Source organism: Schistocerca nitens, chromosome 6 (genome assembly GCF_023898315.1).
Source record: "Schistocerca nitens isolate TAMUIC-IGC-003100 chromosome 6, iqSchNite1.1, whole genome shotgun sequence".
Taxonomy (NCBI): Eukaryota; Metazoa; Arthropoda; class Insecta; order Orthoptera; family Acrididae; genus Schistocerca; species Schistocerca nitens.
In genome coordinates, this window is record NC_064619.1 from 287,277,146 (window position 1) to 287,300,493 (window position 23,348).

At 43.1% G+C, this 23,348-nt stretch overlaps 1 protein-coding gene across 1 annotated transcript in view; it reads right to left on the reverse strand.

The window, feature by feature from the left end:
• LOC126263324 (uncharacterized) overlaps nucleotides 1-22,212 on the reverse strand; it is a 164,298-nt gene extending 142,086 nt beyond the window's left edge. Inside the window, exon 1 of the mRNA XM_049960413.1 lies at nucleotides 22,083-22,212. Within this exon, the coding sequence (XP_049816370.1) occupies nucleotides 22,083-22,212 (130 nt within the window). The remainder of the gene's footprint in view (nucleotides 1-22,082) is intronic.
• Between the last annotated feature and the right edge of the window lie 1,136 nt (nucleotides 22,213-23,348).

Consider the following 23,348-nt stretch of genomic DNA (forward strand, 5'->3'; position numbering starts at 1 on the left):
CCATTTTTCTAACAATATAGTAAATTTCAATACCCACTAAGATCACATTAGTTTTTGTTTTCAATAGGCTCGCTGCTAACGGCAACCACGTAGGGGACGAGCGAAGTCACTCTGGAAAATGGTTGGACATTTGAATGTGAGGTAGCCACTCGGATGTACCCGGAAGGATCGTTTATTGTATGATTATATGATAGCGGAACAAACACTGGTAGCAGTTACTTCTGTAAAATATCTGGGAGTATGCGTACGGAATGATTTGAAGTGGAATGATCATATAAAATTAATTGTTGGTAAGGCGGGTGCCAGATTGAGATTCATTGGGAGAGTCCTTAGAAAATGTAGTCCATCAACAAAGGAGGTGGCTTACAAAACACTCGTTCGACATATACTTGAGTATTGCTCATCAGTATGGCATCCGTAGCAGGTCGGGTTGACAGAGGAGATAGAGAAGATCCAAAGAAGAGCTGCGCGTTTCGTCACAGGGTTATTTGGTAAGCGTGATAGCGTTACGGAGATGTTTAGCAAACTCAAGTGGCAGACTCTGCAAGATAGGCGCTCTGCATCGCGGTGTAGCTTGCTGTCCAGGTTTCGAGAGGGTGCGTTTCTGGGTGAGGTATCGAATATATTGCTTCCCCCTACTTATACCTCCCGAGGAGATAACGCATGTAAAATTGGAGAGATTCGAGCGCGCACGGAGGCTTTCCGGCAGTCGTTCTTCCCGCGAACCATACGCGAGTGGAACAGGAAAGGGAGGTACTGACAGTGGCACGTAAAGTGCCCTCCGCCACACACCGTTGGGTGGCTTGCGGAGTACAAATGTAGATGTAGAAGATGTAGAATAGAAATATGCTCACTACTATTGAAATGAGCAAAATGTATTTTAAACCACTAGATTTATAGTAAAGTATGTGAAACGCAGAAGTACGATAATACCACAGCACTGTCAGCATCAACACAAAGATTTGCGTTAACTCATGTGTTACGAAATTAAATCGAAATCATGCGTAACAAAATTTTAAAGTATTTGTTCAACTAAATCATCACATTCTCAGACTACACGGAATATACGTTTTAACCATCCACAGCTCAGCAAGCAAGAGGCTTAGTATGCAGACAAAAATCCTTTCTCTCTGAACCTCAGAAAGCCGATTAAATTGGTTAAGTAGCGGTCACTGTTTCATCTGACAGTCTTTTCTTGTTGTTGTTGCTCTTGTCCTCAGTCCGAAGATTGGTCTAATGCAGCTCTCCATGCTACTGTATCCTCTGCAAGCCTTTTCATCTCCGAGTAACTGCTGCAACCTACATCCTTCTGAAGCTGCTTGCTGTATTCATCTCTTGGCCGCCCTCTACAATTTTTACTTCCAACACTTCCGTCCAATACTAAATTTGTAATCCCTTGCTGCCTCAGAATGCATCCTATCAATTGTTCCTATTTCTAGTCAGGATGTGACACAAATTTCTCTTCTCATCAATTCTATTCAGTAGCTCCTCATTAGTTGCGTGATGTACCCATCTAACCTTCAGCTTTCTTCTGTAGCTACGCATTTGAAACGCTCCTATTCTGCTCATGTTTAAACTGTTTATCGTCCGTGTTTCACTTCCATACTTGGTACGCCCCAGACAAATACCTTCAGAGAACACTTCCTGACACTTAAATCTATATTCGATGTTAGCAAATTTCTCTTCTTCAGAAATGCTTTTCTTGCCATTGACAGTCTACATTTTACATCCTCTCTAGTTCGGCCGTCAACAGTTATTTTGTTGCTCAAATAGCAAAACTCATCTATTACTTTAACTGTCCCGTTTCGTAATCTGATTCCCTCAGCACTGCCTGGTTTAATTCGACTACATTCCGTTATCCTTGTTTTGATTTTGTTGATGTTCATCTTATACCCTCCTTTCAAGACACTGTCCATTCCATTTAACTGCTCTTCCAAGTCCTTTGTTGTCTCCGACAGAATTGCAGTGTCATTGGCAAACCTCAAAGTTTTTCTTTCTTCTTCGTGAAATTTAATTTCTACTACAAATTTTTCTTTGGTTTCCTTTACTGATTGCTCAACGTAGAGATTGAATAATATCGGGAATAGACTACAACCCTTTCTCACTTCCTTGTCAACCACAGCTTCCCCTTCATGTACGTCAACTCATAACTGCCATCTGCTTTCTGTACAAGTTGTAAACAGTCTTTCGCTCCCTGTATTGTATCCCTTCTACCTTCAGAATTTAAAAGAGATTCAAGTCAACATTTTCAAAAGCTTTCTCTAAATCTACAAGTGCTATAAACATGGGTTTGCCCATCCTTAACCTATCCTCTAAATTAAGTCGGTGGGTCAGTATCGCTTCGCGTGTTTCTACATTTCTCCGTAATCCAAACTGATCTTCCCCGAGGTCGGTTTCTACCAGTTTTTCCATTCTCCTGTAAGGAATTCGTGTTATTATTTTGCAACCATGACTTATTAAACTGATAGTGCGATAAATTTCACACCTATCAGCATTTGCTTTCGTTCTAATTGCGATTATTACATTCTTCTTGAAGTCTGAGGGTTTTTCGCCTCTCTCGTGCATCTTGTACCCCAAATTGAATAATTTTAGGATGGATGGCTATAATTTAATGCTGTTGAGAATACCATGTAATAGTGGTGATCGAGGGAAGCTGAAAACCTATTTTAGTCAATCAGTACGTATTATTAATAGCTCTCCATTGGCTGCAGTCTCTGATACAGGCGCAGATCATCCATGACCATTCTGTTTGAAAAGGACGTCTATGTGAAGCACAGGGAAGTTAGGCGCCACCTCCATAGCTAAACCGCACTCTCTCCATTTATCGGACCAAGACACCAGTGTCTCTATAACAAGCTGCTTCTTATGTCTTTCAAACAGTTCTCAATCACAAAATTACAAGTTATGCCTCACGTCACCAACAGTTTGACTTTCACATTGTGATAAATAACTGTCGTATCCCTCTCGCAGGTATACTACGACACCCAAAAATAATCTCTGACGTGATGAATTTCTTAATCACAAGAAACAATTGGTTGCAATCACCAGCGTCTGCTACACTGGTAACACCCCAGCCTGACCCATCGTTAATTTTACTAACATCGCTCCATTCTCAAAATACTACAGCTCTCCTTGTAAAGACCACGGCCAGCATCAGTGCAGTTCTTTGCACTGCAGTGTGCAAGTGTTCGACGCGTCTCGTACCGGAGGTGTTTTGATTGCGTGCCGTCAATTCAGTTCCCGCCCCGGCCGCCAGGAGCGGTATGTTATGACGCTATTCCCACGCTTGTTTATTCTTTGTGTTTTGCAACGTTCTTGTTATATTTTCTCTGTGTCTTTACTGTTACAGAACTACCATTCACGTTTTCTCATTGTATAGCTTAGTTATGGGTAAAGAGTCACGCATATTCTCTCTCTCCGGCTCGTTATTCTTTCACTACGTTTAACGACGTACTGTAGAAGCTTGTAGACTGGGAGAATTAAGTTCCTTTCAATCTCCTCCATAACCTACGGGAATTGTCCGTTATTTATTCTAATCGAAACATGCAGTTTAACTGGTCGGACGAGTCGGACTCAGCCCTACGGCCAAATCCACAATATCCTTCAACGATGTGGAATCTCCTTAGCTTTCCACGTGCGCTATCCTCTTCAACTACGGATCTCCCACCAGCTTTTGTAACTACCATATTTCGATCAAAAATCGATGCACATGCTTTCTGTTCCCTACCCTTGATGTCAACGACTGCCGAGATTGTCCCCTAACCTCCAGTCCTGGTACTCTGCTAATCCAATAGCAACACATGCCATCAACCCAGCACCTGAACGCTATATATCCTTTGATAATGACGCTTACAGTCGACTCCAACGGCTAGACCGGATAATGTGTCTTGAATATACACACACAACCTCTCCCCTCTTTCTGCAGTCGGGCTGCTTTCGATTTCCTTGCATTTCTAAATGCCAGCCAAGAAACAACGCATAAAATAACCGTTGATTTCCTATAAAACCCTAAATAACATCAGTACAATGCTTAACCTTCCATCTTCCAATGCATTTAATCGGGCTTTTCCTTTTCATCCAGTTTTTCATTCCCCTACTGCCCATACCTCATTTAAAAACCAATAGTCACCAGCATTTTAATCCTTTACTATTGTACAATAAAAGTGTATTGACTATTTGATACATCGTTCAACAATCATTTAGTTCAATTTTAAAATAAATATTTTAGCACCCCTTTTCAATTTTATTTAAATACTGTTTAAAGAGAGAGCTGCAGTTATGCTGCTGGAAGCATCAAACCTGGCATATGAAAACAGTGGGTCCAGAAAATAATAACATAAGATGAAAAAAAACTTTTATTCCATAGTGATTATGTTAGAGTCAACTGCACAAGATTCGAATACCGAGGGGTGGAAGAAATTCCGCTGAATATCAAGAACAATATTTGCTTATGGCATTGCTACCCACAGTACAAACGGGGACAAACTACTGGCCACACTGAGTGAAATGAATGGTCTACTGGCCATATAATAAAACAGAGAGTAAACTGAAGAAAGACGAAAGTAATGACGAGTAGCAGAAATGAGATTAGTGAGAAACTTACCATCAGAATTGGTGGCCACGAAGTAGACGAATTGAAGTAGCTGTGCTACTTCTGAAGCTAAACGACGCATGACGGATGATGGGACATTAAAAGCAGACTAGCATAGGCAAAAAAGGATTCCTGTCTAAAAGCACTTTGCTAATAAGGAACACAAGCCTTAATTTGAGAAAAACGTTTCTGTGAATGTACATTTGGACACAGCGTTGCATGGAAGCGAATCACGGACTATGGGAAGACCGTAAGAGAAGAGAATCGAAGCATTTGAGATGTGGCGCTATAGAAGGATGTCGAAAATTTAGTGAAATGAGGAGGTTCTTCGCTGGATCGGCGAGGAAAGAAATATTTGGCAAACGCTGACAAGAAGAAGCGGCACGATGATGGTGCATGTGTTAAGATATCAGGGAATAACTTCGATGGCGCTAAGCGAGCTGTAGAGAATAAAAACTGCAAAGGAAGACAGACATTGGAATATATCCCAACAAGTAATCAAGGATGTTGGGTGTACACGCTAATCTGAGATGAAAACATTGACACAGGAGAGGAAGTTGTGGTAAGCCACATCCTACCACTTAGGGGACTGATAATCATCCGCCCCCCCCCCCCCCCCCCGCACAAAAAAACAAAAAATATGTGTATGAAACTGTCAGATCACATTCTCTTCCTCCTTGCCCTCCTACCAACTGCCAGTTCCCAACCGTTCTCCACCTCTCTACGTATGATGCTTGCTTCTTCCTCATTTCCCCAAACTGAGCCGAAACGGCAGAGATTTTGCCTTGCTACTCCTCAATCAAAATGTTTCTGCTACATGATCTACATTTCCAGGAGAGCGCCTCTTAGTTTCGCAGTGTTTACCCCATCGAAACCCCCCACCCCCACTCCCCACCTAAAGTGAAAAAATTTCCTACAGGACCGACAACAAATATTCATTACCCTGTAATATCTCCCATACTTCTCACTCAGCTAAATGTGATTTAGAAAATAATAATTAAGTTGAACTTGAAAGGTAGTATTAAGTTTGTCTGGCTGGACGTAGACAAAACAACACTGACGTGTTTTGCGCTGTTGCCACTATTTTTGTACTGATTTAGAGATAGAATGACTGAAGAATGAATTAGTAGTTGCTTTGTATTGAGAGAATTCGTCGTACTAACATTGTTTGGTCAGCTTTTTAACCATTTGTAGCTCTGAAAATTTAGACCTAGATCACATTTATCCAAAAGTAACTAACACAAAATGTGTCCGAAAATGCGATTTGGAAACGTTAAATTGAACTTTTAAGGCGCAAGTAGACACTGCTGAAACAAGTAGCTGCTGTGTTTTGAAGAAATTTATACTACTGGGAAAATTTAAATGGATTTTTCGATGTTTACAACATGTAAAATTTCTCCCTACAATACAGCTATCGAGATTTCGAATAATACGAGTTGTTTTTAAGAAAATCGCCAGATACACTAAACATTCACTCGAGTAACACGAATAGGAACTACGAAAAATATGCAAAAGAAAATAAATTCACGGTTCAGTTTGAATTTTAAATAATGATAGTTCACCTTGTATATCGCCCATTTTACGCACCTTATAATGTTAACGTAGTAAGCATACTTGATAGCGAAAAAGAATGACGATGACTTAAGTGTGAGACATGTCACAAACAAACGTAACATTTTCGCATTTTTCTCCTCGAAACTGCAAGCCAAAGTGATTGAGGTAGTGTGTAAGTCTAGGGACCGATGACCTCAGCAGTTTGGTCCCTTAGGAATTCACACACATTTGAACATTTTCGGCACGATGGTGTCTACCAACAGGACAACGCAACGTGTCACACAGCTCGCAGTGTGCGTACGTGATTCGAAGAGCACCAGTATGAGTTTACCTGGCCACCGAGCTCCCCGGCTTTAAACCCAATCGAGAACCTGTGGGACCACCTCGATCGGGCAGTTCACTCCTTGCATCCTCAGCCGAGGAACCTAGCGCATCTGGCCACGGCAATGGAGTCGTCATGGCTCCAAATCCCTCTCGGTACCTTCCATAATCTCATTGACCCTCTTCCTGCTCATCTTGCAGCGGTCCGCGCTGCAAAAGCTGGTTATTCAGGTTTTTGACAGATGGTCACAATAATGGAACTGGACCATGTAATAAGTACCTCCGGTATTTGACAAGACGACTGCACAGAAACTACAAGATATGCAGGAAAATGACGCACATCAGTGGAAAGAGCACCTCTACAAATTTTAATTCACATTACAAGTGCTCGAGACAGGAGTTGTTTGTCACATGATTCAAATGGTTCTAAGCACTATGGGACTTAACATCTGAGGTCATCAGTCCCCTAGACTTAGAACTACTTAAACCTAACTAACCTAAGGACATCACACACATCTATGCCCGAGGCAGGATTCGAACCTGCGACCGTAGCGGCAGCGTAGTTTCGGACTGAAGCGCCAAGAGCCGCTCGGCCACAGCGGGCGGCACACATGGCAAATGTGAGCCTGTTGGAAAAGCTCTCTACAATTATGACAGTGAGCGTAGTATGAACAGGATCTTGGAGGTATGCTCTATCCACTGATATGTGTCGTTTTTCTGTATGTCTTGTAATTTTTGTAGAGTTGCCATCTGAAACCCTGGAGGTGCAAATGAATAATCCTTTATAAGAAGGAGGAAAATGAGGTTGCAAAATTACAGACCAACTGCGAGAACGTCAGTTTAGTTTAGAATTCTTGAGCATATTCTAAGCTCGAATATAATTAAATTTCTTGAAAGAGAACAGCTGTTATTCACAAATCAACACGTATTTAGAAAGAATCGCTCGTGCGAAATTCTACTTGCCGTTCTCTCGCACGATATCCTGCGAACCCTGGATGAAGGGTAATAGGCAGATTCCATATTGTAAGTAGGCTGTTAAGGTTTTTATGCTGGTAACGCCACGTAGTGCTCTGTATGAAAATCGCTGACTGCGCTGTGTGCAGTCTGTGGCTGGTTGGACTCATTGTTGGGATTTTTTCTTGTGTAGTGTTGGACAGTCGGATGTGAACAGCGCGTTGTGTTGGGCAGTTGGAGGGGAGCCGCCAGCAGTGGTGGATGTGGGGAGAGAGATGCCAGAGTTTTGAGAAGCTACTAAGAGCACGATCTGGACGTGTGTCCGTCAGAAAAAGGAAATTTGCTTAATTGGATGTCACAAATATATATTGACTTTTGAACGCTATTAAGGTAAATACATTGTTTGTTCTTTATCAAAATCTTTCATTTGCTAACTATGCCTATCAGTAGTGAGTGCATTCAGTAGTTAGAATCTTTTATTTAGCTGGCAGTATTGGCGGTCGCAGTATTGCAGTAGTTCGAGTAACGAAGATTTTTGTGAGGTAAGTGATTCATGAAAGGTATAGGTTATTGTTAGTCAGGGCCATTCTTTTGTAGGGATTATTGAAAGTCAGATTGCGTTGCGCTAAAAATATTGTGTGTCAGTTTAGTGATGATCAGAATAAGTAAAGAGAAAACTGTCTGATTACGTTGAGTTTTGCTCAGCTGTTTGAAAATCAAAGAACGTAAGAGTTTTTCCAGCACTGTCATTATTTACTTACAAAGGAGAAGTTTCAATATTTTTAGATTCCAGGGAAGCATCTGACACAGTGCCACACTGTAGACCGTTAACAAATGTCCGAGCATACGGAACAATTTTTTATGTGGACGAGTGTCTCGAAGACTTTTTAAGTAATAGAACCCAGTACGTTGACCTTGACGTGAGCCGTCGTCAGAGACAAGAGTGTTGGGGAACTGTGATAGGATTGCTTTTGTTCTCTGTACACACAAATTATATGACGGATAGGGTGAGCAGTAATCTGCGACTGTTGCCGATGACGTTATAGATTACGGGAAAGTGTCACTGTTGAATGACTGTAGGAGGATACAGGATAATTTGGGTAGAGGTCTGTTTGATGTGATGAATGACACCTTATTACAAATGTAGAAAAATGCAAGTTAACGCAGATGAGTAGCAAAAACAATCCAGTAAGCTTCGAAGGTAGTGGACTAAATCACCTCGATTAAATATCTAGGTGAAACACCGCAAAGCAACATGAAATGTAACAATCACTTAGGGTCGATTCTGGGGAAGAAGGATGGACGACTCTGATTTATTGCGAGATTTCTAGCAAAGTTTAGCGCCCCTATAAAGGAGACCTTGCAAGAACCTTGTGCGTCCCATTTTTCGGTAATCTTTGACTGTTTCGGTTCCTCACCACGTGGAGTTAATAAAATACATCGATGTAATTCACAAGCTTGCTGTTAGATTTGTTACCGGTAGATTCAATCAACACGCGAGTATTACGGAAATATTCCGTGAAGTAAAATGGGAAATCCTGGAGGGCAAAATGGTTCTGAGACAGTTTAGAGAACCGGCGTTTGCGACGGACTGCAGAACGACTGTGCTGCTACCAACGTGAATCTTGCGAAGACAGGTCAGTGCTTATACGAGAGTAGATAGCAGTCGTCCTGTTCCATTTTATGTCTCTAGGTTCTGATTTGTATGACAGGACAATCAGATTTGTATGTGTGCCCAGTGTTATTATAATCTGCTCGTTAAACAAAGGCCCTTAAAATAGACACGAAAGCAATTTGAATCCTATTTAATAATTGATTTCCAATGTCTAGAATAATAGACACTTGGTAAAGAAGTCAGAAGTGCTAAACATACGCACACGCACGCACACGCACACACACACAACACATACACGCACGCACACACAAACACACACACTCTCTCTCTCACACACACACACCAATTTTTATACATATAGATGGCATTCCTCAACTTCCTGGGAGCTTCTGGCAGTCAGTCTGCCAAGAGATGGACACCACATACAAAAGGACGTGAGCTTCCTGTGTCTGTGTGAGTGCCTAACGGTTATTTTTTCTGGTAGTCTCTATTATTAAGTCCACCACTCTCACAACGATCTAATGTCAAGCCCCCACAGCCCACATGACAGCTAATTGAGCCGTACAACGCAGCAGTCTGCTTTTAGGTCAGTAGAATTACCTCTCTGAAAGTCCGTTAGCTCTTCATCCTGTTGTCTCATTCTTCTACCAGCTATTTGTATTGTTCGTGTCTACGGTATGTGTCTTTCGTGTAGGCTGACATGTGCCTTCCAGAAAACCATTGACACATGGCGCAAACGAAGAGGGAATACATAATCCTTATGAAACGTTTGTCAACGTGTCATCTCAGAAATGTGTAGCTGCTTAGCATTCAACGATTCAGCTATACCCCAGTTTTCCTGATTATTAACTGGAGGCTTTGTCTTTGCGCAGATGGCACGGTTACCTTCCAGAAAATTCCTTTCTCTAAATATTGCAGTAATATCCACTTACAAGGGAATGGATAAGACACGTCGAAACCTACTCTGCAATTTTTTACACAAGAAGAAGACAACGAAAGAAATGCACTGCCAATATTTTAGCTGCTAAGAGGCACTGCAATTATTTTGTAGAAAATGTTGAAGTTACACGGTTTTGCCGCGCGAAGAACAGCTTATAACAGCGGTTTGCACAGCCCTGCCCGCCTAGCGCACGACTCGGCGAATCACTCAAACAGCGCCGCATAGCGGAATTATCTGGAGTTCATAGACACCAATTTTAAGCATCTAAAGCCCGGTTTACAGAAAAGGGAATGTAAGTAACACCTGCGAATGAGCATTTGCAGAAAATTCACTACCGTTCGTGTGTATAAGGGTAGCATCGTTTGAACGGAAGAGACCACGAGGTAGCGAACATTGCCTATGAACGCTGTGTTGTTAATTTTCAGTTCTGAAGCTAATACTCGTCATACAGGATACAACTCTATCTTGTTAGAGCCACAATGCGAAACTTTGTTAGTCACTGAAGATTTGAAGATTATTTTGCAAGGCGAGCGCACTGTTCTTGACGGAGTATGCAAAATGGCGCAGGGAAGGAAGCTCAAGTTGTATGGAAGCGTGACATGCGTGGAGATCATGCACTTTACACATTATTGCATCTCCCACTCTACTTAGCAATGGTCCAAAATTTTTCTTGTATTTCGGCTCCATTTTTTCCTGACCTCTCATTACTATTGAGGAAAAATTTATAGATAGAACACTAATTACCGACGTCGAGCATCATCTCAAGAGGTGACACAGCTAGCACTTCCACAACGCGTGTAAAGTCTACTGATCATATTCCTTTTCTTTTTTTTTCTAAAACAAAAATGGTCTAGTGGAAAAGCGCGCACTTCGTGATCCATAGGTTGGGGGGGGGGGGTAAAAAATCCCGTTCAGGCTACAACTTTTTCACTGTGATTTTTAACCGAGCACTCACCGCTCACAGATGTTGGAGTAGCCGAGAAAGAGATGTAGTTCGGATTGCACGTTAAACTGCAGGTCTCCATTTTCTGATTAGGTAACCGGAGAAGATTCGGGACACGTTAAGTAGCTGCAGTGGCGTCCAGTTGAAAGCCCTGCAAGAGACCTACCAAGTACACCAGACAGAGTTCTCTTTTGCTCGTGCTTGTTAGCTTGTTTGCTCCGGTAAAAATCTCGCTTAAACTATACAAACATTTTTTTAATAACTTCATATCGACAGTTCAATTCGTTGCACATGTAATTCTGTTAAAGGGGCTAGCAGAGAAAATAAAATCATGACAGTGTTTGACGTCACAGACGACTTCCATCAATTTGTAATTTGTTAAAATGAAATGTATCTTGCAGTACCACATTTTATAACACTTCCTGTAGGCCATTCCTTATAATAATGTTTGAATGATGTACATTTGACTATCAGTGAAACGGTTCTATGTGTATTTCCTGCAGTCATCACAGAAATGAAAAGTGTCTATTGAATGATACAAACAAACATTTTCCTTGCACCAGACACACCAGACAAAGGAAAAAAATGATGCAGCCAAGCAATTCGCAGTAGACAGAACTGGGATGAAGTCAGACATGGTCCCGGCCATTGTTATGGATATTGCACTGCATACCAGGCATACTTGATCAAAATCGTAAAGCGTGACGAAGAAAACTGGTAATGCACAAATGACTGGAGCTTAAGAATACTGTTCCGCTAATAAACCTGAAATGAGAGAGAGTTATCGAAAATTATGTTGTCTGATGATTTCCTGAAAAATACTTTCCACTGTTCAAAAAATTCCTTATCGAGAGGTTGGATAGCACTAATAGTTCCAGGCGGAATCCACATTACATCTACCGATTTTCCGTCGTCCTCCACAAAAACATAGGCGTCGTTATGTCCAGACCATGATCCAACAAAAGCAATGAATTAGTTCCTGCAGCTGGTAGGAATACGTTTCGAACGAAATGTTGAAAATTATTCTTTCCCATTTCTCCAGATTCTGATACGTCGATTACAAGATTTTTGCAACTAAACAGTCGTTTTTTTCATTTTTGGTCCTAATTTGCCTTGCAGTCCTTGAAGACAGGTATACAGCTGCGGAAACAGTAAACAACTCATACTAATCACTGGCATTATCGTATAAGAATGTGTCATTGCATTCATTGATTGGGCAACCGACTCTCTCTTTTTTTTTCATCCCGAAATGATAAAGTGCGGTGCGCACGCAGTTCTTTCACGAAACCGGACTGATCAGCGTTATACAGCAGTTTCCGGGATAGCAGCAAGTTTCGTCTTTAAGTCAGCTGTGAATTTCTCTGTAGCATTGTCTATCACTGGCAGCTGTTCTACACGTTTATGTGACGTAAACTTGGTAATTTTGCGACTTCCTTCTCAAGGGCAGTTCTACCTCTTTCGAACAGTTTTTCATTCAGATGGTTTCGGGTTTCCGTTTGGCGCACATTTCTTACGCGTGTAATTCATTCTTCCATTTGTACATTTTACGCTCCGATTTTACGAAACGAAAACGCCTTTGCACACTATGTAACGTCAAGCGTTTTTTCCCTCCTTCGTTTAACCAATACTTCACTGCCTTTTCTTTGTTGTCGCTGAAAGTTGTTGCAGGTGTTCTTCTTCAGAACTGTTACTCGCACAACTGACGTCGTACGAACCACAGTTGATGGAATCGTCACAGTTTTTTCCAATTTCTTCTAACGTATCCACAATTTCAAACGAAATGTCGATATCATTCGAATGAATGTTAAAGAAATCAACTAGCAAATGACACATATGTACGCCCTCAGGAGTAGGATATTTCGGCTGAAAATCACGTTTTTAGTATTTCATCATTGCTAAATTGAGAACGGTAGTTGGATTCCACATTACTGTGAGCCTGGAAGAAAAAATAGGACTATTAGCAGGCATGCCTTACGAAAGAACAGTATACATTAATTCAGCTTTATCTGTATTGTCAATACTTAACAATACTGCAAAAAGCAACTGATAATTTATAATAGATGTTACCTGAGTGGCTAGTTCGAGAGAATAGTAACTGTGTACTTGTAGTGTCAGAAAAACTATCAACCAATGGTAACCTGAAACGTCGTTTACAAATTACGATCGCATTGTGTCGTGTTTCCTGTTTACAAATGTATCGCCGACCTCGGCTTTGTTTGTGTCTAGTTGCGTATGCGCGGTTCCTACAGTGCCAGTTGGGGTGTACATTTCCACCGCCGTCTGGCGCGCTACGAATTTGGCAATTTTCAGCTATTTTTGTAATACTTGCAGTGCATCTTAACAGCTAAAATTTTGACAAAGCATTTCTTTCGTTGTCTTCTTCCCGAGTAAAAATTTTCAGCGTAGGTTTCAACATGTCTTAATGGACCATTCCCTTGTTAGATCTACACTCCTGGAAATTGAAATAAGAACACCGTGAATTCATTGTCCCAGGAAGGGGAAACTTTATTGACACATTCCTGGGGTCAGATACATCACATGATCACACTGACTAAACCACAGGCACATAGACACAGGCAACAGAGCATGCACAACGTCGGCACTAGTACAGTGTATATCCACCTTTCGCAGCAATGCAGGCTGCTATTCTCCCATGGAGACGATCGTAGAGATGCTGGATGTAGTCCTGTGGAACGGCTTGCCATGCCATTTCCACCTGGCGCCTCAGTTGGACCAGCGTTCGTGCTGGACGTGCAGACCGCGTGAGACGACGCTTCATCCAGTCCCAAACATGCTCAATGGGGGACAGATCCGGAGATCTTGCTGGCCAGGGTAGTTGACTTACACCTTCTAGAGCACGTTGGGTGGCACGGGATACATGCGGACGTGCATTGTCCTGTTGGAACAGCAAGTTCCCTTGCCGGTCTAGGAATGGTAGAACGATGGGTTCGATGACGGTTTGGATGTACCGTGCACTATTCAGTGTCCCCTCGACGATCACCAGTGGTGTACGGCCAGTGTAGGAGATCGCTCCCCACACCATGATGCCGGGTGTTGGCCCTGTGTGCCTCGGTCGTATGCAGTCCTGATTGTGGCGCTCACCTGCACGGCGCCAAACACGCATACGACCATCATTGGCACCAAGGCAGAAGCGACTCTCATCGCTGAAGACGACACGTCTCCATTCGTCCCTCCATTCACGCCTGTCGCGACACCACTGGAGGCGGGCTGCACGATGTTGGGGCGTGAGCGGAAGACGGCCTAACGGTGTGCGGGACCGTAGCCCAGCTTCATGGAGACGGTTGCGAATGGTCCTCGCCGATACCCCAGGAGCAACAGTGTCCCTAATTTGCTGGGAAGTGGCGGTGCGGTCCCCTACGGCACTGCGTAGGATCCTACGGTCTTGGCGTGCATCCGTGCGTCGCTGCGGTCCGGTCCCAGGTCGACGGGCACGTGCACCTTCCGCCGACCACTGGCGACAACATCGATGTACTGTGGAGACCTCACGCCCCACGTGTTGAGCAATTCGACGGTACGTCCACCCGGCTCCCGCATGCCCACTATACGCCCTCGCTCAAAGTCCGTCAACTGCACATACGGTTCACGTCCACGCTGTCGCGGCATGCTACCAGTGTTAAAGACTGCGATGGAGCTCCGTATGCCACGGCAAACTGGCTGACACTGACGGCGGCGGTGCACAAATGCTGCGCAGCTAGCGCCATTCGACGGCCAACACCGCGGGTCCTGGTGTGTCCGCTGTGCCGTGCGTGTGATCATTGCTTGTACAGCCCTCTCGCAGTGTCCGGAGCAAGTATGGTGGGTCTGACACACCGGTGTCAATGTGTTCTTTTTTCCATTTCCAGGAGTGTATAAGAGACTGGAATATAACAGCAAATAAAAATTAAAAGAGTTATTAGACTGCCGCAAAGACTGGTAACAAGATTAGAATGAAGAGACGTAAGTTCCAGAAACAGAAGCCTTTCCAGAAAGTAAAATGTAGCGCCGAACTGAATAGATGACGCTCTATTGAAAAACACTGCTCAAAGATATTTAATGCAGCATTTGTAGTTTAACTGAATCAATCATCAGCCAAACTCATGTGATGTGTAGTGTCTAGACATTCATTCAAATTCTGCGAAAACTATGAATTGCATGTCAGACTACATTTTCCGTTGTATCTCTTTTTGGTGCTCATCCTGTTCCATTCGCGTAGGGAGTACTGAAAGAATAATTGCTTAGGTGCCTCTGTGCATGCGGTAATAAATCTAATCGTGTCATGGCGGTCACTATGGGACTACAACATTTACACTTGCATTTCAGATAATGTAACATGTTTATGGGCTCTATAAGTATATTACGATATCTGAAGTGTAAGTGTACATGCTGAAGTTTTTTACCAATACTGAAGATGAACATTTCGTAACGGCATTGAGGTGATAAACTGATTAACGTCAGCCGGCCGCTGTGACCGAGCGGTTCTAGGCGTTTCAGTCCGGAACTGCGCTGCTGGTACGGTCGCATGTTCGAATCCTGCCTCGGGCATGGATGTGTGTGATGTCCTTAGGTTGGTTAGGTTTAAGTAGTTTTAAGTCTAGGGGACTTATGACCTCAAATGTTAAGTCCCATAGTGCTTAGAGCCATTTGAACTTTTTTTTATTAACGTCATTATCGCCCTTGAGAATTTAGTTTTGGCTCCTAGACGCGTTGGACTGAAACAGAAAAAAATAGCGAGTGTGACTGACGACAACATATTAATAACAGATATGTTGCTTATTTACAGTCATTTTTTCATCTTTCTAACACTATCTTTCTGTAGTTAACCCACTCCAATAAGTTTCTTGTAAATATTATTTACACGCATGAACAAAACTACCACTGTGTGTAGGATTCTCTTCAGCCAGCGTGAGTTGACTATATATAAGATCTACAATGATTTACAAGCAATGTCGCCATCATGAATTATGGTTCGCATGGCGCTATTAACAGTGACGTCATTGGCCACAGGTGAAAAGGAGCTGCCTAGGCTAACGCAGGGCAGCGTGTGTGGCAGTGACAGCTACAGGCGCCATGTTTGCCACAAGTGTTACAACTCTAGCTAAGAGCGTTTATACTGACACATTTTCTGTGTTCGCAACACTGATTTATGCCATGCGGAATTTTCAGCCAGTGTATGGATCAGCGTCCTTTGCGCTTGGAAAATAAAAATGCAGAGTTTATGATTTATTTTACTCGTTGTTCATACTAGCAATAACCACGTTTCATAAATATCAGTCTAATTAACATTGCGATAAATAGTTTCTCCAATACGATTTTGTCGAACGTATTACCTGATAGATATGTACAGCGAAATTAGAAAAAGAATCAGACCTGGAGAACGAGATCAGTGCTCTGGAGAATAGCGAGAAATAATGGGTAATATTAGCCGATGAGATGTAACAACAATAAAAACCTGAAGAGAAGCTCCGGAACCATAATCTCACAATAATAATTGCACGTATACTGTATAGTAAGCAGAAACCTGTAGCTGCCTTGGGGGGGATGGGGGGGGGGGTATTCTGGGAGCGAAATTTAGTACGTAGATCAGTCACCTATGGCAGCGGTAAAGGCCATAACCCGCCTGGTCATCGAGTTGAACTGATTTTGAATTCCAACTATGGGTAGACCATTCCACGCTATTTCAGCGGTGCCGGCCGCGGTGGTCTCGCGGTTCTAGGCGCGCAGTCCGGAACCGCGCGACTGCTACGGTCGCAGGTTCGAATCCTGCCTCGGGCATGGATGTGTGTGATGTCCTTGGGTTAGTTAGGTTTAAGTAGTTCTAAGTTCTTGGGGACTGATGACCACAGCTGTTAAGTCCCATAGTGCTCAGAGCCATTTGAACCATTATTTCAGCGGTACGCCAAAGTTTGTCATTCCTAGTGACTGGCCAGTAGTAGCGTTCTAGTCCATCTGCAAGCCATGACCAGAAGTTTCCAATGTGTGAGAGATCCTGCAAACATCCTGACCAAAGCATCAGTCCAACTCCTTTTCTATTGATGTTTGTCAGAACAGTAAGGGCAACATATAAAATCTCTTTTTTATGTATATAAGCTAAAGCAGGGAGTGAAAACTTGTACCAAGGCCAGGCATCGAACCCGGGTCTTCTGCTTATTATGCAGGTGCGTTAGCCACTAAGCCACCTTGGAACAGCGGTTAACACAACTACACAGATTACCCTCGCACGCCTCCCTCCTCGATTCAAATTCCCACTGCCGTCCCAGTCTACCTTAAATTCCTTCTTACACACAAACACAACTGATAAGGCTCTCCAAGTTCTCGAATAGCACTTCAGCCTCTAACATAAATGGGAGATCCAGCCTGAAACTCAGGTGCACGTACTTATACAAATGAAATGACAGGATTTCAGAGACCTCACTGGCCTCATACGTATACCATTTTATGTATAAACAGTACTCTGCCGAAAATTAATTTCATATGCAACTGACCGAGTGCTCACTGCAGGCACCTCATCCACTCGAGGAAGCACCGCTTCTTCTAGGTCAACTCATCGTCCTCCTCCGTCGTTGTACTGTAGTAAGGGGAATTTAACGTAGACTGCGGCGGCAATGGGAATTTTGTTCGGGGAGGGAGGCGAGCCAGGGTAACCTGTGTAGCTGCATGAACCGCTGTGCCAAGGTGGCTTAGTGGCTAACGAAACTACCTAGTTAGCAGGAGATCTGGGTTCGATCCCCGGCCTCGGTACACATTTCCATTCGCCACTTCAGTCTATATACATGAAATCATATCTGTATGAGAACAGTAAAGTCTCTGAAATTGTGTCATTTCATTTATATAAACTTGCGTTATCTTATTGGAAAATGCGACAGGGATCTCGAAGATACAGCACAACCATCAGCCTTAACACGACAGATACGTAACTCCTACTGTCTAAATTACTGGCTCCACAGACTCTGGATAATCATGTTGTGAATCCAGTGGCACCCCAGACCGTCACTCCAGGGCACCGGGCCCGTATGACGGCGTCGCATGCAGTCTGGTAACATCCGTTACCCCCGTTCCCTTCACAGGTAGATACGTCCACGTGGTGCTGCACTCGTGTGTTGAATGTGGTCGCTGGGAACACTACACTGGCGCACCTCTCTCTCCAGCCTCGTCAAGAGAGGCTGTGCTACCAGCCAATGTGTACTGTTACTATTCCCTGGTATGATAGTAGCCGCAAATATGAGGGACAAACGGAAAAAAGGTAAATCGTTTATTATTTCAAAAGTAATCGTCGTAACTGTTAATACATTTACCCCCCATCCCCATGAGACGAGGCGGCCAATGCCGTCATCAAACCCGGCCGGAGTGGCCGAGCGGTTCTAGGCGCTACAGTCTGGAACAGCGGGACCGCTACAGTCGCAGGTCGCAGGTTCGAATCCTGCCTCGGGCATGGATGTGTGTGATGTCCTTAGGTTAGTTAGGTTTAAGTAGTTCTAAGTTCTAGGGGACTGATGACCTCAGAAGTTAAGTCCCATAGTGCTCAGAGCCATTTGAACAAACCGTCATCAAAAAATATTTGTGTCCGCCAACGGAACCATGATTTTATCCAGATACGCACCTCTTCGTCGTCCTCGTAGGCCCGCCCACGTGTTCCCAAAACTTTTTCGAGCATGCTGCAGAAGTTTTGCTGGGGAACCTTACACATCATCCGTAGAGTCCAGTTCTCTCCCCGTGCGGTTTGAAAGACATTCGTCAATGTCCATTTGCTTCGGATGAAGAAGTCCACGCCTGGGTACAGTCATGATCCCGTACGTAACTGCAAACATTTTTCCGTGAAGGCATTGACCATATTGGCTCACAACGGGAGAAATGTATTAACAGTTATGCCGATTCCTTTTGAAATTATAAAAATTTTACTTACTTTTTTCTGACTGTCTCGTTTTGCGATTGACTACCCCTTACATACTGTTATGGCACGATATCCAGTACTGAACAACAGGAAAGGATTAGTTTATACAAGATGTCCATAAGTTATCTTTACAACTTCAGACTTGAATTACTTTAAAACAACACTAAAAATGAACAAATCATTTTCAACGTGTGATAGATAACTCATAAAACTGTTTTTTACCTTCTAGGTGACCCAATTTTGACGCAAAATTGTACTTGAAAACCTGATAAAATGTGGACGCCGCAGGAGAAAGCTCAGCTTGTAGCCTGGTTCACACAGACGACATTCGATGCAAAGTGCAACGAAACTCTCGGATACGGTATGGAAGGCAACCACCATCCCGACCAACTATTCGGGATTGGCATTTATGGAAACAGGTAGTGTTCCCTGGGGTCGCCCATCTGTTTCCGAGTCCAATGTGGACAAGACACTACATGCGTTTGCTAGCAGTCTGCCAAAATCGGTGCCTATGGCGGTGAGAGAGTTGGGAATGAGTCGATCAACAGTGCACAATGTATTTCATAATAAGTTATGGCTACATCCCTACAAGGTGGAGCCACTTTAGACATTAAAGCCTACAGACAAACCTCAGTGAGAACAGTCTGTAGTGGATATGCTAATCAAGATTGACACAAACAGTGACCTTCTGGACAAGATTTGTTTTTCCGATGAGGCAACGTTTCATGTTCCCACAAACTGAATCGTTATAATGTTTATATATATGATGCTCACAGCATCTTAATGTTACATGTGAAATGGAAAGAAACAATCACAAGATCAATGTTTGGTACGGTCTAATGCACAATTGCATCATTGGTCCATTCTTTTTCATGGAGTCTCCCATCAACAGTGGTATTTACCTGGACATGTTACAAGAGTGTGCCGTGCCACAATCGGGACACCTGCAACCTGATGTTATATTCGAACAGGATGCGGCGCCACCCCACTGGTCGCTAAATGTCTGTCAATTTTTAGATGAAAATTTCCTGGACAGTTGGATTGGATAAGATGGTCCAAATCAATGGCCGCCACGATCGATTTGAATTCACTCCACTACACTTCTTCCTGTGTGGTTTTGTAAAGGATCTAGTGTACTGAACCAAGGTTAGATACCTACAGGACTTGAAGGTAAGCATTCGTATTGCATTTGAACATGTCACTATGGACATCTTGAGAGGTGTTCCCCAGAACTACATACGCTATGTTCGGCTAATGACTTTTTCTACATGAGGAAATCGGAGACAGAATGTTCTTGCAACTGGGTATGTAACCTATAGAGAGCTTGTACCCAGGGGACCGTAATAGAGGAGACTGACAACAAAGGGAGCTGAAAAGGGGGCCATAAATGCTGAGAGCAGCAACCTGACTGTATGAGTGATTCTGGGAAACAGTGTTCAGTGGTTCTTACCTGCAGAGGGACTTCTGGCCGAAGCTGTCCCTCCTTCCATTTAGGGTTGGACAGAAGGGCACCAGGTGCCAGTCCATTACAGAAGATGGCTGAAAGTGGGTGGAGGGAGACATTTAAGAGAGACTGCTGTAAACTGAGTTTTTGGTCAAATGGTGAGAATGTCATACAACTCCATGTAATCTCGTGTTAGAAGCTGGGCCAATAGGACAGAGCGACTGGTGTATGTGTCTAGTGGAGGTAGTTCTGCGACCCCCTCCCCCTCCTCTGATGCCAGGAAGTTGCCAGATTTTTAAGTGAGCGGCATGGGCACGACTGTCTGGAAGCTTAACAGCCTTCTTCCAGAAATTGAAAATAGTCAGCCTGGAAAGATTGGATTACTCAGTAAATGGGGGATTGTGGTCCCATCTAGGTACATGTTTTTTGCCAAAACACCAAAACATGGCCATCCTTACCATGAGAACAACGCCACTCTAGTCTGTAATCTTCTTTGATGCCTCCCTAGTCTAAAATCTTCTTTTTCAGGCAAGAGAGGTTTGGAGTCGCTGACTGGCTCCCCTCAGGATATGCAAAGTATAGGCTTCCACCCCCAGTGCAGGAACCCCAGTGCTGTGTCTGGATTGGCTAACTGGGCCAACGGAACAGTCATGAGGAGAGATTCAATAAGCACGAGCAGAGCTGATGACGGAACCAGCAAAGGTAATACAAAAGAACAACAAGCGAAGTCAAGGCGCGTCATTGCAGAGTCCGTGCTGATTGACTTTCCCTCTTATTAGATTATAACAAAGTTAATACTACTAGCACAGTGAAACTGTAATATGGTAGAACATTTAAGTGAAAACTATCTACAGTCAAGATCGCATAAATATTTCTTTATTTACGACAACCAGTTTCCACAGACATTGCTGTCATCTTTAAGTCTTTAAAAATTTTTGTTACAAAACGTGTTCATTTTGATTTGGAACCTCATGGCAAGATGCCATCCTAGTAGATAAAACGCACCACATTATACAAAGCAAAGCACTCCGTCTTCAGGCCACAAGTGGCCCATCGGGACCATCCGACCGCTGTGTCATCCTCAATGAGGATGCGGATAGGAGGGGCGTGTGGTCAGCACACCGCTCTCCCGATCGTTACGATGGTTTTCTGTGACCGGAGCCGCTACTATTCGGTCGAGTAGTTCCTCAATTGGCATTACGAAGCTGAGTGCACCCCGAAAAACGGCAACAGCGCATGGCAGCCTGGATGGTCACTCATCCAAGTGCCGGCCACACCCGACAGCGCTTAACTTCGCTGATCTGACGGGAACCGGCGTATCCACTGTGGCAAGGCCATTGCCCAAATTATACAATGATATGTCATAAATAAAATACTTATAAAATGACGTAACAGTCACCTGTGAGCGTTTCATATATGGACATGGCCCAAGATGCTTCTTCGCGTACGGTAGCTGGATTGCAGCTAATCAAATATTTATGCTTTTTCATTGTAAGTGTATAATTTATGACAAGCCTTTGTATAATGTGCTACATATTATCCACTAACATGGGCGCTTGGCGTTAGGTTCCAACTCAAAACGAACACAGTTTATAACAAAAATTTTCGAAGAACTGAAGATGATAGCAAAGCATGTCGAAACCGGTTGTTGTAAATAAAGAAGTATTTATGCGAGCTAGGCGTTAGAAAGTTTTTACCAAATAAAATAGAGCGCTCCTTCTGATTTCTCAAAATGAGAAAATTCGATCAGTATAACATTTAAATAAGACGGCCACCAGTGATTTTTTTCCCCACACATTTACTGTAGTCAGGTTTGACAGTGGGCGACTCACCGGGCAGGGCGATGTCGGCGCTGGGATGGACGATCTGCCCGCGCAGCGGCAGGAAGACAAACGGCAGCTTCTGCGGCGGGCCCGGCGGCGAGCGGAAGTCCAGCACGGGACACTCTGGAACAGGAGACATGTCCAATCCCACTCTGTTCACTGCAATTTACACCTCGTAGATGCGAGCTCCACGACACAACCCAGGTACAACTGGTATCTCTATGCCTCTGTTCTTTGTTATTGTCTTGATACCTTTATTCTGTTTCAACGTGCAGATAAAATTCAACACGAATGGAAGAACTTGACAGATGAAATCTGAAAGTAGGCTTTAACCCTTTGAATACCAGTGGGTTCTGCCTGAAACCACCATTTCATTAATTATTTTTGGAAGAACCAGTGCCTTTCGCGTGAAATCATCAATGCCATTCCAAGACAGAGACATCTATTAGTGCACTGAGGTACTGCTATGAATACTGTGAATTGTAGCAGGCACTCAGCGTTCAAAACAACAGTCGATACGGAAACTGTGCTGCGTGATTGCATGAGATTGTCACATATGATTTCTTTTTATAGTGATCATTTTGAGGAGTTTATACACTGGAAGTAAGTATATCTAAAGTTCTTGTGAATTTGAGTTTATGCTACTACGGTCATGAGTAGTTTCGATATGATATCACTGGTGCAGTATGTACTTTTGATATGAAGTTATTAAATTTTAGCCCCATAATTGCTTGTTATTTAGGGCACAATTTTTTAGGCGGTAAGAGTTCATGGGCGTTTCGAGATGAGGGACTATGTCCAGGAAAAATGAGAAATCGCTTTAGAATATATATCATGAAATAAAGGGTGGTTGAAAACAACACATCCCTGTAGTTCGAAAGTAGAACCACAAATTTGAAACATTTGATTGTTTACTTTTTCCAATTTCTTCTTTTATCCGTCGATTACTAAGATGACAATCACCGATTTTGTGAAAATTTGAAAATTAATTTTTTTGTGTTTTTAGGACTCAAAGGATTACAGGTCACAGTATGACACTTTAATGAATCTTTATTTCCTGTTAACTGCTTAAACTTAATTGTTCTTCCGTAGATAAGCTTATTTCGGCGTTATTGCTATTTTCTAGTACAATCTGCAACCATTATACGTAATATAGATGCTGTTAATTAGACGGTACAACATCTAACAACTTAGGCATTAAAGTCCATTCAGCAAAAACCACAATACCAAAATACTCATATCGTGGAGTACACAAAATTAATTGCGCAAATTGCG